The following is a 14,535-nucleotide window of genomic DNA, read 5'->3' as shown; positions in this document are numbered from 1 at the left end:
GGGGTTTAAAAGCCAAGTTGGGACCTGAGTTGGTACTCAGTTAAATGCGCGTTAGACAGCGATCTGAAATCACTATGTTGGTCCTCGCATTTGTTGTGCTAGTCGTGGCTGTAAGTAAAATGTTGTACAAAAAACGGTATAGTTATTGGACGTATTTCATTTTTAATACTTACCTTTATATATATCTTGTAAATTAATTATTATTTTATTTGTAATAGGCTCAAGTACAAGCTCTGCCCGCCGGAATTGATTCTGCTTCAAAGGATGCCAAATTGCCTGGGATATCGAAGCCTCCCACGCAGCAGCAGCTGAATCCTCTGAATCCTGATGAAGTCACTCTGTTCACCAATATGTTCCTTAGCCTATTCCGGGGCGTTGCGGACTACAGAAATCTGGTAGCCGCCGATTCTGTGCAAAGTGTTTGGCAGAGTCCGCCGGTGGTTGACTTTAGTCACCGACTCTTTGCCACCTAGAAATTATTCATATCCGATTTGACACATCTGTTTTTCAACAACCAGCCTGTAAATACAATGATAAAACATAAAACTCTGTTTTCTTTCGATTTGTCCACACCCATGAAGGGTATATAAAGGAGATGCATAGAGGCCTTAGTTAGAAATCAACAATGAAGATTACTACAACAGGTCTTACATTGGTCCTTGTATTTTTGGTTGGTGCAATGGCTGCCAAAATTCAACCCAAATATCAAAAGATACCTTATGGAATGGCGGAATTTGGACCCTTTAATGGTCAAAACTTATCATTGGAAATGCCATTATCTAAAAATTTAACTCAGGTAAGTATTTATTGATTATAATATTTATTGCTAAATGTTTAAAAATAAATGTAATCACCAGCTAAATCGTCTGAGTTTGGCCGAAAAATGTGTGCCGTTTAGACGCAGATGCACGATGGCCGAGCAATGTTGCAGTCTAAAATGCCTGGTTTACATTCAACGTTGCAACGCTTAACCTACTTTAGATTTTTACAAAAGATTTATCACCTGAAATAAAATATTACTGAATATGAATATTACTGAGTATTACGAGGTATCTCCCCCTAACCAGAATTTGGGGTAAGGAGGAGAAACTTTCAACGATTTCCAGCACACATACATATGTAAACTGAAGCATGCAAAAATACATACATATGTATTTCGAAATACACATATGTACATACAAATGCAATGTACAAAATATGCCAACTTTTGGAAAATCTGAAATAAACCATTAAAAAAATAAATAAATCTCCTCCAAGAAAATTGCAAACTCATTATTTCTTCATTGACATACATACATACACAAATATACCATACACACATGCATATGCTTTAAAGTAACGGCATCTGAGCAGCCATTTGTTTTTGTAGCAGTAAAACATCAATCAGCTGTTGGACGCCATCAGAACCCATCCCTTTCCTTATGTGCGGCCATAGGCAGTGATGGCAATATTTTCCAAAGAAAATAGCCATTTCTAGCGGGAAAGGCTGTCAAAGCTAATATTTTAAAATTAGCAAGTTAAATAAATAATAAATGAATAAATACTTGAATAAGCAATGCTAAATCAATAAAATATTCTAATTATATTATTAAAATAAATATTTATTATAAGAACTGATAATAATAATGGTTTTTTTAGTGGGAAAAAAGCTAGCAGCTCTATGAGCTGTCGCCGTCGATCTGGCAACTCGCTGCCCACAAAAGAAAAACAAACGAAGGCAAGGAAAAAAGACAACGTAAATTGCGTCTCACAGGAGAACGAGAATAAAAGGAATTTGTGCGAAAATGTCGGAGATTAAGGCGTTGGAGCACGCCACTCTAAAGGTGCCATACGAGATGCTGAACAAGCGCTTCCGCTCCGCGCAGAAGATCATCGACCGTGAGGTGGACCAGGTGACCAACGTTTCGCGTCAGGTGGAGAAGGCCTTGGAGTGCGAGGGCCCCATCCTGTCGGACGTGACCAAGCTGATGGGCAATGTGGCCCAGAAGCTGCAGGTGCTCAAACGCAAGGCCGAGGAGAGCATCAACGACGAGCTGAGCGTCACCCAGATTTGCAAGCGCAAGCTGGAGCACCTCAAGGGCATCACACCGCCGAACAGTGTGACTGGCGACTTGTGGCAAGGATCGGTGGACCAGTGGAAGCGCATCCGGCTGGACCGACTGGTCATCGAGCATCTGCTGCGCATGGGCTACTACGAGACTGCCGAGGAGCTGGCCGCCAGGTCGGATGTGCGCCACCTGACCAACCTGGACATATTTCAGACATCGCGCGAGGTGGAGGACGACCTGGCCAGCCACAGCACCACCAAGTGCGTGCTCTGGTGCATCGACAACAAGTCCAAGCTGCGCAAAATCAACTCCACAATTGAGTTCAGCCTGCGGGTGCAGGAGTTCATCGAGCTGGTGCGTCAGAACCAGCGCTTCGAGGCGGTGAAGCACTCGCGCCGCTACTTCCCCGCCTACGAGAAGACTCAGCTGAACGAGATTTGCCACGTGATGGCCCTGCTGGCCTATCCGTCCGATGCCGAGGCGGAGCACTATCGCAAGTACATGGATCCGCAACGCTGGCAACAGCTGGTGCTTGACTTCCGCCACGAGAACTACCGCCTCTTCCAGCTGTCCAGCACATCCGTGTTCTCGGCGGCTGTGCAGGCGGGTCTGTCGGCGCTGAAGACGCCCCACTGCTACGCGCAGACCTGCCGCAACCTCAACTGCCCCGTCTGCCAGGAGGATCTCAACCGCATCGCCCTCAAGTTGCCATACTCGCACTGTGTCCAGAGCCGCCTAATCTGCCGTGTGACGGGGCTGCCGCTCAACGAGCACAACCAGCCGATGATGCTGCCCAACGGACAGATCTTCGGCCAGATGGCTCTGCCAGACATCACCAAAGACGACGGCACCGTGACCTGTCCGGTGACCAATACCAAGTTCTCCAACCCCAAGATCGAAAAGGTCTTTGTGATGTAAGCGGCGGGCGATCGGCCCTCCTCTCTTCCTCCCCCAACCCATCAGCACTAAGTTAAGCAAGAAATAACTCTATTTTTGAACATGTAACTACAGAATGATGTCTAATATTATTATTACTATTAATAAGCGACTTGGAGCGCCCGCGAACGCCCTCGATTTAAATTCCGATTTCGATACATCGGCAGTTGAAACTGCTGCTGCGCATGCGCAGGTCTATTGATTAGTCGACTCCGCCTCCACGGATTGGGCAGAGCAGTCAGTGCGTCGAGGTTGATTCACGCGAACGGCGTAATTCGACCCTTCCATCTCTCAAGTGGCACACTATGCACACCTAACACCACTTACACTTATATTACATTAAAATAAAGATACAAATAAAGGTTAAATCATACGAGAGACCAGTTAACGGTAGTCAGTTGTCAATTAACGTGAAAATCCCAGCTTTTCGCCACCGGACGGCTGTTGTTATTGTTGAGAGCGCGCGGCGCCCCCTTCCCTCGGGGGAAATTGTGAAAAATTACACCAGAAATCTGTATGACGCCGTTGCAACTCTAGGAGGAACAGCTGCGAACGAGCAACAACAAACCACCAGGCCGAGCGCAAGCCAGCGGATACATAAACAAGCTACACACACAGCCCGCTGCAACCCCTCGGAGCCAAAGCCAAACCACCACCACTTGTACCCATCACCACCAACCAAACAACAAAACCTCCGTCGTCGTCGCTCCTCTCTGCTGGATTTAATATTTATATCAACTATCAAGATCCACGGGCTCCGGCAATATGGCACTGGACTTTGTGGCCACATATAAAGTCCTGGTGCTGGGCGACTCCAATGTGGGCAAGACCTGCATCGTGCACAGATATTGCGATGAGAAGTACTACGACACATACATCTCCACCATAGGTAAGTTGCCCCCAGCCTCAATCTGAAGGCAACAGCAGCCGAAAAAGTATAACTTATGGGGTAACTAAAGTAGGATTACTAGGAAAAGCCAGGGTCAAAAGGATTTTTGATTAGAAATTGCAATTTTTCTTACTACGGAATTTTTCAAAATTATAATTCACACAGAATAAACCATTAAAATTTATTTAATGTCTTATAAAAATATCACAGAAAGTTCTATTAGTTTAACCTTAGCTGTAAGCACACATATGTACAGTGTACACACTATCATCCTTTTATCCCATCTCATCTTCCCTCCCAGGTATAGACTTCAAGCAAAAGCTGATTAACCTCGATGGCGTGCCCATAAAACTACAAATCTGGGACACGGCCGGGCAGGAGCGATTCCGAACACTGACCACGGCATACTATCGCGGTGCCATGGGCATCCTGCTCATGTACGATGTGACCAATCTAGAGAGCTACAACAACTTGTCCTACTGGTTGCGCAACATCCAGGAGAACGCCTCACCAGATGTGGTCAAGGTGCTGGCGGGCAACAAATGCGAATGCTCGGCCACCCAGCGTATGGTGGACAAGGAGAGAGGCGAGAAGGTGGGTTCCCAAGAAGGATTGGATAATGGATATATGCCATATTGACACTTTCGATAATTTCCAGATTGCCGAGAACTTTGACATGCCCTTCTTCGAGGTGTCGTGCAAGTCGAACATAAATATTGAGGATGCGTTTCTGTCGCTGGCTCGCAAAATTCGCGAACAAAGAGAGCGTCGGGTGAGTAACTTACATTATGAACTGAACAAGAAAGATATAGAATATGATATCTTATACTTAATTTATTGCTAGGGCGACAACTTTGACAACGACGAGAGCAAAGACAAGAAATCACCCGGCTCAAATGGCCTCGGCACCTTTAGTCTCGGCAGTCTTTCCGGCGAGAATCGCTGCACCTGCTAAATACTCATCGATGGAATACGATGCGATCGCAAAACCGCAAAGCCGCATACCGCAAAACCTGAGAACAAGTTGTCCAAAGCTATTGAGCGTTGTGTAGCATTGTAGCCAAGTTCGTGCATAGGCCGCCACCGCCACCCAGAGTGTGGGGATAGTGGGGCACTGCGGCGTATTGCATTCTACGTGATGCGTTCAGATTGTGCATTTTAAGGTACACATAGTCCAAGAGAAGATAGCATAAATATTTTAGCATATTCCTGCGAATACATAACGGTCGATTATACATGCATATTGTCTCGATTCCAATAATTATAATCTAATGCTAAATACATTTATACTCATAAGAAACTAAATTGCGCTTTTTATTAAGGTTTTTGAGTGGGGATTAAGGTTACTTCGGTGCCAAACAAGCCCCTTTTCAAAAAATTCTTGTGGCGAAAAGGCTAAAGTTAGCTTTTTAAATTATATACCATAAAATAACACAACATTTAAACAATTATGTGTAAAATTTTTTATTGAAAAATATTTAGCGGTATAGGAGCTATAACGAAACTCGCAAAAGACCTCCAAAAAAGTTGGTTTGTCCACAGAATCAAAATCCCCAATTTTTACTAAAAATTTAAATTATTATTAACTTAAATATTCAAAAATTTAAAAAATAAATACCCCGGAAGCATTTCCGTTAGAAGGTTTGTCAAATGACTTATTTAGCAATACCCCCATGCACTCCATTCCCGAAATTAACATCGATTATTCCTAATAGTGGCTCTGCAAATATCGTTCCCATTTCCAATCCAATTGCTTATGATAATGTCCCCCGCCCCGGACCCGGACTGGCCAATTAGCGCAGACCTACTGATAACATTTACTCGGACATGTCCACAAGCCCATTCCCAGGCGTGGTCGCCTGGCAACCGGGCTTTGACCACAACTCCAACTCGATGGACACATGCCAATAGAAACTATTATCCAACAGACACGACTCGGAGCGACTTGTGGTTGCTTGTGCCCGCCACTCTCGAAGGAGATGAAGAAGTTCCGCGCCAAGGCTAGTTCCCTGCCCATTTTCAACGGTCGGATAACGGACGCCACCACTCTGACCACCAGCTCGCTGCAGTTGCCATTGGGACAGGTGCCAGCGAGGAAGAAATCCACCTGCTGTCGGGTCCTACCCACGGTTTTTACCATCACGGACGGTACTACCGGAGCGGCCAGTACATCGCTAGCGGAGGCCATGTCCAGCAGCAAAGCTCAGGGACCTGCTGCCCGACAAGAACATCTACTACAGCTCAGCGTTCCTAGGGAGGCAGCAGCGGCGACGGCATTGGTGGTGGCAGGTCCGGAACTGGCCAACTACGAGAAGGTGCGAGTGGTGGGGCAGGGCTCCTTCGGCATCGCCATTCTCTACCGACGTAAATCCGATGGACATCAGATTGTCTTTAAACAGATCAATCTAAGTGAATTGACGCCGCCGGGTCGGGATCTGGCCATGAACGAGGTGGATGTGTTCTCGAAGCTGCATCATCCCAACATTGTCAGCTACCTGGGAAGCTTCATCAAAGACAACACGCTGCTCATAGAGATGGAGTACGCGGATGGAGGTACCCTGGCCCACATTATTGCCGAGCGTCAGGGCAAGCTGCACTTTCCGGAACGCTACATAATCGCGGTATTTGAGCAAATTTCCAGCGCCATTAACTACATGCACTCGGAAAATATACTGCATCGGTGAGAAGGGTTGTGGATTACTTTTAGGGTATTATTGAGAATGTTTTTTATGTCTGCAGGGATCTCAAGACAGCCAATGTCTTCCTCAATCGACGAGGTATAGTCAAAATAGGCGACTTTGGCATTTCCAAGATTATGAACACCAAGATTCATGCCCAGACGGTGTTGGGAACACCCTACTACTTCAGTCCGGAGATGGTAAGTGATCCTGTCCGGCTTAGCCCTTCATTAGTTAGTTTCTCTATTATGTTCTTCAGTGCGAGGGTAAGGAGTACGATAACAAGAGCGATATATGGGCTCTGGGCTGCATTCTGGGCGAAATGTGCTGCCTCAAGAAGACGTTTGCCGCCTCTAATCTCTCCGAGCTGGTCACCAAGATCATGGCTGGCAACTACACCCCAGTTCCCTCGGGTTATACGTCGGGATTGCAAAGCCTCATGTCCAATCTGCTGCAGGTGGAGGCCGCCCGGCGGCCCACGGCCTCTGAGGTTCTGGTTTATTGGATTCCGCTCATATTTCGGAGTCTGGGAAAGAACAAGGGGTGAGTTGGGACCTTCTATTCCTCCACTCTTGTAAGCTCCCGTCTCTCTTAAAGCTACTCCTATGAGGATGATGTGGGTGGTCCCAGTGGCCAACACCTGGCGGCTGTTGTTCCTACCGCCGGTCACAGCAACGTGACCATGGAACTGGAGCTGCCCACCGCTCAGACGGAGACCAAACAGCTGATGAGCGCGGAGACGGCGGCGCCGCATGAGATCCTGGAGAAAAGGTAATTAGTTGATCCTGCATTCAACTCTCTAACCCAGTTGCCCACCCTTAGATCCGTTTTATATCAACTTAAGGCCTTTGGCACCTGCTTCAGCATGGCTCCGATCCAGCTGCCGCCCAAGGCCGTCATCGTCAGCGTAGCCATGTCGGACTCACACTTTGTGGTGGTCAACGAGGATGGATCGGCATATGCCTGGGGCGAGGGCACCCATGGCCAGCTGGGACTCACAGCGCTGGAGGCCTGGAAGCACTATCCCAGCCGCATGGAGAGCGTGCGCAACTACCATGTGATTGGTGCCTGTGCCGGCGATGGCTTCACTATCCTAGTCACCCAAGCTGGCAGCTTGCTTAGCTGTGGGAGCAACGCTAATCTGGCTCTGGGGCAGGATGAGCAAAGGAACTACCATACGCCCAAGCTGGTGGCCCGTCTGGCTGATGTCCGGGTGGAGCAAGTGGCCGCCGGACTGCACCATGTCCTGGCATTGAGCCGGGAGGGAGCGGTCTATGTGTGGGGCACCAGTGCCTGCGGAGCCCTAGGTCTGGGTAACTACCAGCATCAGCAGTGAGTACTTGGAGGATCTTTATTTATAAAAATCTTTTACCATGAACATATCCTTTTTGTTCCAGGAAATTCCCACAGAAGATTCTCTTGTCCCATGTGAAGACTAAACCCACTAAGATCTACTGTGGTCCTGATACCTCCGCCGTGCTGTTTGCCAATGGAGAGCTCCATGTCTGCGGCAGCAATGATTACAACAAGCTGGGATTCCAGAGACCAGGAAAGATCACTGCTTTTGTAAGTAACTGCTTCATCTTATATGTAATCTTTAAGGTCAACTCTCGTCTTTAGAAAAAAGTCCAACTGCCGCACAAGGTAATCCAGGCCTGCTTCTCGTCCACCCACTCGGTGTTCCTAGTGGAAGGAGGCTATGTCTACACTGTGGGTCGAAATGCTGAGGGTCAGCGTGGTATAAGGCACTGCAACTCCGTAGATCATCCTACCCTGGTGGATGCTGTCAAATCTCGCTATATTGTGGTTTGTAGTCCTCTCATTTAGTACAGAGACTCCTTCCTAAGTTGACCATTCACAGAAGGCCAACTGCAGTGATCAGTGTACTATAGTGGCCTCCGAGGATAACATCATCACGGTTTGGGGCACTCGCAACGGCCTGCCAGGACTTGGCTCCAGCAGCAGTGGTTTGGGTATGGAGATTTGCACGCCCAACACAGAGCTGGAGCTGGGCAACAACACAGCGGCGTTCACCAACTTTCTGGCATCGGTTTACAAGTCCGAGTTGATACTGGAACCGGTGGATATATTGGCGTGAGAAGAGTATTAAGGGGGTCATCCCATGTGAATGTAAAAAATATCTATAACTTTTATAGGATTTTTTTAAAGGATTTCTCTATGTGCTATGACGTTAGAAAGTTATAGCGCTGAAAATGAAGCTCTGAAATAAAACAGCGACATAGGATGTCCCCCTTAACCAAAATGAAATAGAGAATAAAATAAAAATATTATCTTCTACAGACTATTCTCCTCCAAAGAGCAGTGCGATCGTGGCTATTACGTGCAGGTTCACGATGTCTACCCCCTGGCCCACAGTGTACTGGTGTTAGTCGACACAACCACCCCGCTCATCTCCTCCTACGAGGGTGACTATCCCCAAATGTAGACTTAATAAATATAAATAAAATAAATACATATAAATAACACTAATTAGTTGTGATTATTTGCATATTTGTCATGCTTTTTTATTGATAATACATTTATTTATCCAAATGTAAGTGTAGAAGCTTAGACTACAACTAAAGCGAACTAAAATAGAAGCAACGCTCCATTGGCGCTGTGGGAAGGGTCATTATATGGGTATGCTGGGATGCTTGATTGGTTGGTTCGTTGGTTGGTTGCCTCTTGTAAAATGCACGTTGCCCGTTCGCCTAATAGCGCGACACTTGTCCGCTATAGCGATCCTGAGCGGGACGGCTGGCACCATACATGCCACCGCCCGCACCTCCTCCGCCTCCGCCGCTGCTGTTGCCCTGATAGCCGGTGGAACGATCGTTGTAGCCGCGATCGAAGCGACCCTGAACTGGTCCCTGACGCCAGGTGTTATCCTCCACGGGTGTAGACTTTGGCCACGAATTGTTGCTATGCATATTCGAGGACATGCCATTGTTGCTGTAGGACTTCATTTGATTACCGCCACCACCGCTGCCGCCCAGGTGGGAGCTTCCGCCACCGGATGAGGGGGCCCAGATGTTGACGTTGTTCGAGCTGCTGCCATAGCCTCCGGAGTTGGAGTTGTCATAGCGTTTGTTGCCTCTGAAATGATGGAGAAATATAAATATAAATATAAAACTATCAAGAAATATAAAAAGGGAAAATAAACAGGCTTAAAATACAGAACCATAAAAAATAAAATGTTCTAATAAATGCACATTGCTTTTATTATTCTAGTTAGTATAACTTAAAACCACATACGACATTTCAACAAATAAAATTCAGGATGTGGATAATGAATGCCAAAAGTCGATTATTTGCTTTCAACTTACAGGCTCTGCGAATCGTCGCGTCTGTAGTTCGAGGTGTTGTTGCGATCCGAATCGTTATAGCGTCCACCGCTGCTCGAGTTGTTCTTGTTGACATAGGAGCCAGTGCCAGTGTTGTTTTTGTGCAAATACGAGCTGCTGGAGCCTCCAACGGCGCCGCCTAGCGGCAAGTGACGCACCTCCACGTCACGCTTGTAATCGTCGCGCTTGCTAGACGAAGAGTAATCATGCTTGGAGCTGGAAACATTATAGTCGTTGCCACTCGAGCGCTTGCTAGGCAAGGACGAAGAGTAGTCGTCGACAGCGTTACGTTTGGATCCGGTCGAGGGGACATAGTCATTGCGCTTGTTGTAGTCCATGCGTTTGTTGGAGCTGGAATAGTCATCCAGAACGCGTTTAGTGCTCGACGAGGAGCCATAGTCATCATGTTTCTTGTCATAGGTGCTGTGGGAGGAAGATAAATTATTAGGTTTTCAGTTGTGGAATTGGGAAACATTAAAGGGAGGCAAATATTACTACTACTATTTTTAGCATTAAACAATTAAAACAAAACAAAAATCCGACTTAATATCAAATGGACTTTTTCTTTACCTGCGAGAGCTGACTAGATTCGTATCAAATCGCGGTGGTGGTGGGGCATCAAAGATAGCAGTGCGCTTGCGATCGGAAACTTCTCCGTAGCGGTCATCGGTGCGCTTGCTTACTACGCGCTTGACAGGATCATCGCGAGACTCCATAATCCTGTGCAGGTGAATCGACAAGAGCGAGAGAGGAAGAGAGATGGAAGAGACAAGAAAAGTTCGGTTAATGAGGCTAGCAGCAGTGGCTGGTCGGGTGATGAGGTGGGAGACAAGTGGAGCTCTCGAGCTTTAGACTAGAATGCATCATTGGCCTATAAACCGTTTTGAAGCAGTTCAACAGTCGAAGAAACAACGTGGAGGAGGCTGCTGGCTGCAACTTAAGTCAACGCACTAATCAGAAGGACAAATGCCTTCCGAAAGAGAGTACTAAATAAATATATAGAGATATATCTGTGTTGTTGTCTCTCCGCTGGCACGAGTGCAACGCGGTACGATTTTTGTTTTGGTTTTTGTTTTTGTTAGCATACTTCATCTGTTGTCGCTTCAGCTCAAGGCGTTCCAGCTCGATTTTCTCGCGCTCCAGCTTCTGGCGCTCCCGCTCCATGCGCAGCAGCTCGGCCTTCTCGCGCTCAAGGCGCTCCCGCTCGACAGCCAGTTTGCGCCGCTCCTCGGCCAGGCGCTCCTCCTCGATGCGCTGACGCTCGCGGGCCTCCCGTCGACGGCGCTCCTCCTCGCGCAGCTCACGCTCCCGCTCACGGAGGCGCTGACGCTCGCGCTCCTCGCGTATCTTCTGGTAGGACAGCATTTCACGTTGGCGACGCTCGCGTTCCCGTTGACGCTGCGAGATCTCGCGATCGACATCACGAGGATTGCGGCCGGAACGATGATCCTGGCTGCCTTGCCCCTTGTGGCCTCCAGTACCGGACCGCTCACGATCGTGACGCCTATCCTGGCTGGCGGCCGACTTGCCCCTGTCATCGTTGCGGCGCTGATTGCGCTCCCTATTGCCGCCCTCCTTGCCTTCGCGCTTGGACTCGCCGATGTTGGACTTGCTGTCGCCGGTTCCATCGCCGCCGCCCTTCTTGTCGTCGCCACCGTTGCTGCTGGAGCTCTTCCCATTTCCAGACTTCTTGCCGCCGTCATCCTCCTTCTTCTTGTTGCTGTTGGAAGCGTCGCCCTTGCCCTTACCCTCCTTGGAGTTGGAGCTGCCGCCAATCTCGTTCTTGGTGCGTTCCACCGAAATGATGCGTCCATGCAGTTCGGTGCGGTGGAGATTCTCGATGCACCTCGATGCGTCCCCGGACGAGGACATGGTCACGTAGCCGTAGCAACGAGTGCCGGGCGTACGCGTGTTGGTCACCACCTTGGCACCGATCACCTTGCCAAACTTGGAAAAGATCGCCTTGAGATCGCTGGCACGGGTCAGAGTGGAAAGGCCAGAGACCCAGAGATTGCGAGACAGCGTCGCCTGCTTGCTGTTCGAGGAGTTGGCACCGTTGGCACCATTGCCAGCGCCCGATCCCGAACCGGACTTGTTGCCGGCGGCACTTGATGCTGCGGAGGATGCGGCACCAGATGCTGCTGCTGTCGATGATTTCTCTGCAAGTTCCATGTAAATAATAATATTGGAAGAGAGAGTTATGGTCAAAGCTTTGAGTGGCTGTAACTGGTTAACTGTTTTTTTGGTTTATGATCTTTAAGGGAAGCATGTTGTGAACGCACAGAATTTGTAGCTGCTGCTGATGTTGGAGTTTAGAGCGCAAACACGTCACCTAACGGAGCGAAGAGAGTGTGAATTTGATCAGGTTGGTGGTGGTCGATCGCTGCAAATGGTCCTCCTTCGGGGGGGGCGGGAAATGGGTCCAGGATAAAGAGAGGAGAAAGAGGAGGGATGTGTGTTCCACAGTCCGCACGTCATCCTTGATCGAGGACTCGCTCCCGTCGATCCGGAGCCCTCTTAGTTGATCTGCTACCGCTGTGAAGAGGAAAATAATCCTGAAGCAGAAGATCTTTGTCCAGAGGATTCATTTACTGCTACTCCCAGCTTCAGCAAAGAAATGATTCCTTCCAGTTTTAGTCTCAGCTCGATTTCCATCTGTTGAACTGTTTGGGTTCTTGTCTAGGTTCTTAAAGAGCTGAGCTATGGCATCATACTGCCCTTTTTCTCGCTGGAGAATTTCAGGATCGAAGTTAAGAAGTATTCCGTCAATGCAACTGGAACAAAATACTGTTAGATTAGCTGCAATCGCCGTAGTTGCTGGTCCAACGCCGCTGCTTCACATCCCTGCTGTTATCCACGTCCTTTTCTATCCATTTTTCAAGTCCAAATGGCCTAACCAAATTCACACTCTCTTGCACAATCTTTAGAACACATGGTCAACTTTTGTTGAGTTTATCGACCTTAACTGGGCATTCATGCTTGGCCCGAACAATCCCAACGCAATACCTTCCGAACATACACACCGAACTTAGCCATGCTAGAACTTTAGCTTAAATTACCTTTATCATCCTTTTGGTTAACTGATTTTCCAGACGACTTTTGATCGCTTTTTAAAATAGAAAAAATGAAGACATAAGATAGTTAGTTGGCGGTTTAAAAAAAGAGACCGGGAGGCTACTAACCTGGCGTCTTTTTTGTCAGATAATTTGTCATCCTTCTTCTTGGAGCGTGCGCTCTCGTCACTCTTCTTGTCGGCACCCGAGTTGGATTTATCGGATTTGTTGGCCGGTTTTACTGTAGATTGGTCAAAGTAAGTTAGAAACGAGAAAGAAGTTTAACTTCGGGTAGACGAAACGAAAATCGATCATAACTAAGCCAACAATACATTAATTCAATTTCAATTCAAAAACCTTTTTATAAAACCAAAAAATTCAAATGATTAAGGAGAGCAGAAATGGTAATGTATTCGTTGGTTGGGCAACGAATACGTCTGTCTTTTGAAAACACCGGAAGGGGCGGACTATTCACATATACATTCATTCTGTTCCTATTCCCCGGCTATAGAATTTTTCAAGCATCTATATCAGCACATCTGGGATCCCAATAACTCACCCGACTTAATAGACTTGTCATCGGGAGCCTAAACAGAAAGCAAATTGAATTAGAATAGAGCAGTCTAATTTTCGAGATGAATATTTACCTCATCGTGCAGCAGCTTCTGCTCATCCTCTCCAATTGTGAGATTAATGGACTCGTCGTTGTCCATGTTGACGGTGTCGCCGGTGTTCTCCTCCTCGCCCTGGATTTGATTGCCGGCCTCGGCTTCATTGCCATTGTTCTCGGCCCCATCCAGATGATCGCCCTCGGCCTCCCCATCGTCGTCACCATTCTGTTGGTCATCGTCGTACTGATCATCCTCCTCGTCATCGTCATCGAGGATCACGCATTCATCGTCTACATCCCCCACCTGATCAATCTCATGCCCATCATCGTCCTCATGATGGGAGAAGTCATTGCCGTTCTCGGAATCCTGGCCCTGTGGCTCGTCATCTAAATCAATGGGCTCCTCTTTAATGATCACCTCGTTTTGGGCCTCCTTAATGGGCATAGGTATGGGTTTCTTGGGCTTGGCACCCGGCACAATCAATTGGGTGGCGGGGTCTAGTCCCTCCTCCTTAAGAGCCTGGAAAATATACACGCACACAAGCAAACGCACAGTTTATATGTATGCGAACGTAGCAGTTGCACAACTGGCTGCGCTTTCTAACTGTCTCCCACCCGGATTGCCACTCAGTGGACCGCGCCGTTCGACGTGTGCTCTCACCTTTTCCAGACGTTCGATTAGCACCACCTTCGGGCCTACGGTCTCCAGCTTGCGCTGTTCCAGCGCTTCTTTCAGGTCGCATACGCGCAGCTCGGAGATTTTCTTGCCTTGCTCGGGCATTTTCACTTGTGCTCGGTCACTGGGTCACTAATCTTATTTAAATTACAACTGGGACACTCGGAAATCGGTGAAGTTAAAATTACAATTTCTTTTCCTCGACTCGAAACGTGTGAAAAATCTTCTGTCAAACCGAATCTAGTGATACACACAAATTAGAGCTGCAAGAACATCGATACTATCGATACATATCGGCTTG

At 47.7% G+C, this 14,535-nt stretch overlaps 5 protein-coding genes across 6 annotated transcripts; 4 read left to right on the top strand and 1 right to left on the bottom strand.

Moving 5' to 3' along the window:
- The first annotated feature begins 609 nt into the window (after positions 1–609).
- On the top strand, positions 610–1,030 carry LOC108073358 (uncharacterized). Its single transcript, XM_017164922.3, has 2 exons — positions 610–796; positions 858–1,030. Exons 1-2 carry the CDS (start codon positions 626–628, stop codon positions 969–971), a joined length of 285 nt encoding a protein of 94 aa, XP_017020411.2. The 5' UTR covers positions 610–625; the 3' UTR covers positions 972–1,030.
- A 657-nt stretch (positions 1,031–1,687) lies between these two features.
- On the top strand, positions 1,688–3,372 carry Kaz (E3 ubiquitin-protein transferase Katazuke). The gene has a single exon (XM_017165210.3). The coding sequence runs from the start codon at positions 1,785–1,787 to the stop codon at positions 2,964–2,966; it is 1,182 nt and encodes a 393-aa protein (XP_017020699.1). The 5' UTR covers positions 1,688–1,784; the 3' UTR covers positions 2,967–3,372.
- A 128-nt stretch (positions 3,373–3,500) lies between these two features.
- On the top strand, positions 3,501–5,150 carry RabX4 (RAS oncogene family member RabX4). Its single transcript, XM_017165211.2, has 4 exons — positions 3,501–3,873; positions 4,175–4,467; positions 4,532–4,645; positions 4,718–5,150. The coding sequence occupies exons 1-4, from the start codon at positions 3,750–3,752 to the stop codon at positions 4,826–4,828; spliced, it is 642 nt and encodes a 213-aa protein (XP_017020700.1). The 5' UTR covers positions 3,501–3,749; the 3' UTR covers positions 4,829–5,150.
- A 702-nt stretch (positions 5,151–5,852) lies between these two features.
- On the top strand, positions 5,853–9,030 carry niki (nimA-like kinase). The gene is made up of 9 exons (XM_017164911.3): positions 5,853–6,553; positions 6,613–6,751; positions 6,811–7,094; positions 7,149–7,322; positions 7,374–7,883; positions 7,949–8,117; positions 8,172–8,357; positions 8,413–8,645; positions 8,853–9,030. The coding sequence occupies exons 1-9, from the start codon at positions 5,853–5,855 to the stop codon at positions 8,995–8,997; spliced, it is 2,541 nt and encodes an 846-aa protein (XP_017020400.1). The 3' UTR covers positions 8,998–9,030.
- Positions 9,031–9,045: 15 nt separating this feature from the next.
- Positions 9,046–14,479, bottom strand: Saf-B (Scaffold attachment factor B). Of its 2 annotated transcripts, XM_017165149.2 has the most exons (9): positions 14,220–14,479; positions 13,596–14,078; positions 13,508–13,535; positions 13,078–13,189; positions 12,955–13,001; positions 10,983–12,054; positions 10,466–10,615; positions 9,878–10,318; positions 9,046–9,647 (listed from the first exon to the last, which is right to left on the bottom strand). In XM_017165149.2, the coding sequence occupies exons 1-9, from the start codon at positions 14,337–14,339 to the stop codon at positions 9,263–9,265; spliced, it is 2,838 nt and encodes a 945-aa protein (XP_017020638.1). In that variant the 5' UTR covers positions 14,340–14,479; the 3' UTR covers positions 9,046–9,262. The 2 variants fall into 2 exon arrangements, with proteins under 2 accessions (XP_017020638.1, XP_017020639.1); XM_017165150.2 differs by lacking the exons at positions 9,046–9,647; positions 9,878–10,318; positions 10,983–12,054 and having other exon boundaries at positions 10,495–10,615.
- Positions 14,480–14,535: the final 56 nt, after the last annotated feature.

This window comes from Drosophila kikkawai, chromosome 3R (assembly GCF_030179895.1).
Source record: "Drosophila kikkawai strain 14028-0561.14 chromosome 3R, DkikHiC1v2, whole genome shotgun sequence".
In the NCBI taxonomy this organism is placed as follows: Eukaryota; Metazoa; Arthropoda; class Insecta; order Diptera; family Drosophilidae; genus Drosophila; species Drosophila kikkawai.
This window is presented reverse-complemented; position numbering and strand designations above follow the sequence as displayed.